The 2,500-nt window shown below is 44.2% G+C and overlaps 1 protein-coding gene across 1 annotated transcript in view; it reads left to right on the forward strand.

Annotated features, from left to right (window-relative positions):
* The window catches only part of wipf3 (WAS/WASL interacting protein family member 3), a 25,467-nt gene that overhangs the window by 8,024 nt on the left and 14,943 nt on the right, over nt 1-2,500 (forward strand). The window contains exon 3 of the mRNA XM_036971730.1: nt 1,970-2,105. Coding sequence (XP_036827625.1) covers nt 1,970-2,105 — 136 coding nt within the window. The remainder of the gene's footprint in view (nt 1-1,969; nt 2,106-2,500) is intronic.

Raw genomic sequence — 2,500 nt, forward strand, 5'->3', positions numbered from 1 at the left:
GGGCCGTCTAGTTACTGTTGGTAATGTTGTTGAGACCTGTTGCTAACGGGCCGTCTAGTTACTGTTGTTAATGTTGTTGAGACCTGTTGCTAACGGGCCGTCTAGTTACTGTTGGTAATGTTGTTGAGACCTGTTGCTAACGGGCCGTCTAGTTACTGTTGACATTGTAGACGAGTGTTGAATAGTACGAAGCACGGGCACTTTCCTGTTTGAGTTTCTGCCTATAGGACGGGAGGAGCAAGATGGAATCGTGGTCAGATTTGCTGAAAGGAGGGCGAGGGGGAGGACCTTGTAAACATCCCGGAAGTTTGAATAGCAATGGCCGAGAGTCTTAGTAGCGCAAGAAGGACAGTCAATATGTTGATAGAATTTCAGCAGCCTAGTCCTCAGATTTGTTTTGTTAAAATCCCCAGCTACAATAAATGCAGCCTCAGGATATGTGGTTTCCAGTTTGCGTAAAGTCCAGTGAATCTTGCTGCTGTGATGCCACACTGTGGTATTTCACCCAATAAATATGGGAGTTTATCAAAATTTGATTTGTTTCTATGGTCATAAATTACACCTCATTTTGTGGGCAGTTGCTCATAGCCTGTATTCTCCTGAGAGCCAGGTCTGCCTTCAGCCTTTCTCACATAGCCTGTATTCTCCTGAGAGCCAGGCCTTCAGCCTTTCTCACATAGCCTGTATTCTCCTGAGAGCAAGGCCTTCAGCCTTTCTCACAGAGTCTGTACATAGTCAAAGTTTTCCTTAATTTTGTGTCAGTTACAGTGTTAAGGTATTCTGCCACAGTGTACCCTCTGTTTAGGGCCACATTTCTTAAAATTATAATTTTGTACCTTTATTTAACTAGGCAAGTCAGTTAAGAACCAATTCTTATTTTCAATGACGGCCTAGAAACAGTGGGATAACTGCCAGAACGACAGATTTTTTTTTACCTTGTCAGCTCGGGGATTCAATCTTGCAACCTTTCGGGTTACAAGTCCAACGCTGTCAAGTAATTATCTTTTTGTTTTCTCATGATTTGGTTGGGTCTAATTGTGTTGCTGTCCCGGGGCTCTGTGGGGTGTGTTTGTGTTTGTGAACAGAACCCCTGGACCAGCTTGCTTAGGGGACTCTTCTCCAGGTTCATCTCTCTGTAGGTGATGGCTTTGTTATGGAAGGTTTGGGAATCACTTCATTTTAGGTGGTTGTAGAATTTAATGGCTCTTTTCTGGATTTTGATAATATTTGGGTATCGGCCTAATTCTGCATGCAGTCTCAATTTGGTGTTTGTCCCATTTTGTGAATTCTTGGTTGGTGAGCGGACCCCAGACCTCACAACCATAAAGGGCAATGGGTTCTATAACTGATTCCAGTATTTTTAGTCAGATCCTAATCTGTATGTTGAATTTGATGTTCCTTTTGATGGCATAGAAGGCCCTTCTTGCCTTGTCTCTCAGATCGTTCACAACTTTGTGGAAGTTACCTGTGGTGCTGATGTTTAGGCTGAGGTATGTATAGTTTTTTTGTGTGCTCTAGGGCAACGGTTTCTAGATGGAATTTGTATACGTTGTCCTGGTAACTGGACCTTTTTTGGAACATCATTATTTTTTGTTTTAGTGAGATTTACTGTCAGGGCCCAGGTCTGACAGAATCTGTGCAGAAGATCTAGGTGCTGCTGTAGGCCCTCTGGTTGGGGACAGAAGCACCAGAACTTGTCTCCACTTTTGTGGATTGGGGTGATCAGTCTTTGGTTCCAAATATTGGAGGAGATGCCAGAGCTGAGGAGGATGTTAAAGAGTTTAAGTCTAGCCAATTGGAATTTGTGGTCTGTATATTTTATCATTTCATTTCGGACACCATCAACACCACAGGCCATTTTTGGCCTATATTGTAGTTCTTTCAATGTAATTGGAGAATCCAGTGGGTTTTGGTAGTCTTTAATAGCTGAACATGTATATGTTTTCTCTCTCCCCCCCCCCCCCTCTAGTCTCGGCCAGACCCTCCTAGTCTCCAGAGTGTTGGAGGAAGAGGAGGGAGGAACGCCCTGTTAGTAGACATTCAGAAAGGAGCCAGGTTAAAGAAGGTTTTACAGGTCCATGACCGTAGCGCACCAGTTGTCGACAGTGAGTACACACACACACACGCACGCACGCACGCACGCACAGACAGACAGACAGACAGACAGACAGACAGACAGACCAACAGACACACATGCATACACCGTTACTTGCTTATCTTCTTGTTGTCTCCTCAAACATCCCCCTCACAAAAATCCTCGTTGACCTCTTAAACCAGTCCCCAACTGACATAGCTGAGAGAGAGAGTCCACAGGACTCAGATAAAGAAGGTATTTGAGCTGAGTTTCACTGTTAACTGATTCTCACAAGGGATATCTGTCTATGACTCACTGTCATGGGGAACAAAATGAGACAGGGAGGGAATTGGGAGAGAAAGAGAGAATGTGTGTTTGTTTGGGATAGGGAGAGAGAAAGAGGAATGGAATCGTAGAGAGGTGTAG

Source organism: Oncorhynchus mykiss, chromosome 32 (assembly GCF_013265735.2).
Source record: "Oncorhynchus mykiss isolate Arlee chromosome 32, USDA_OmykA_1.1, whole genome shotgun sequence".
In the NCBI taxonomy this organism is placed as follows: domain Eukaryota; kingdom Metazoa; phylum Chordata; class Actinopteri; order Salmoniformes; family Salmonidae; genus Oncorhynchus; species Oncorhynchus mykiss.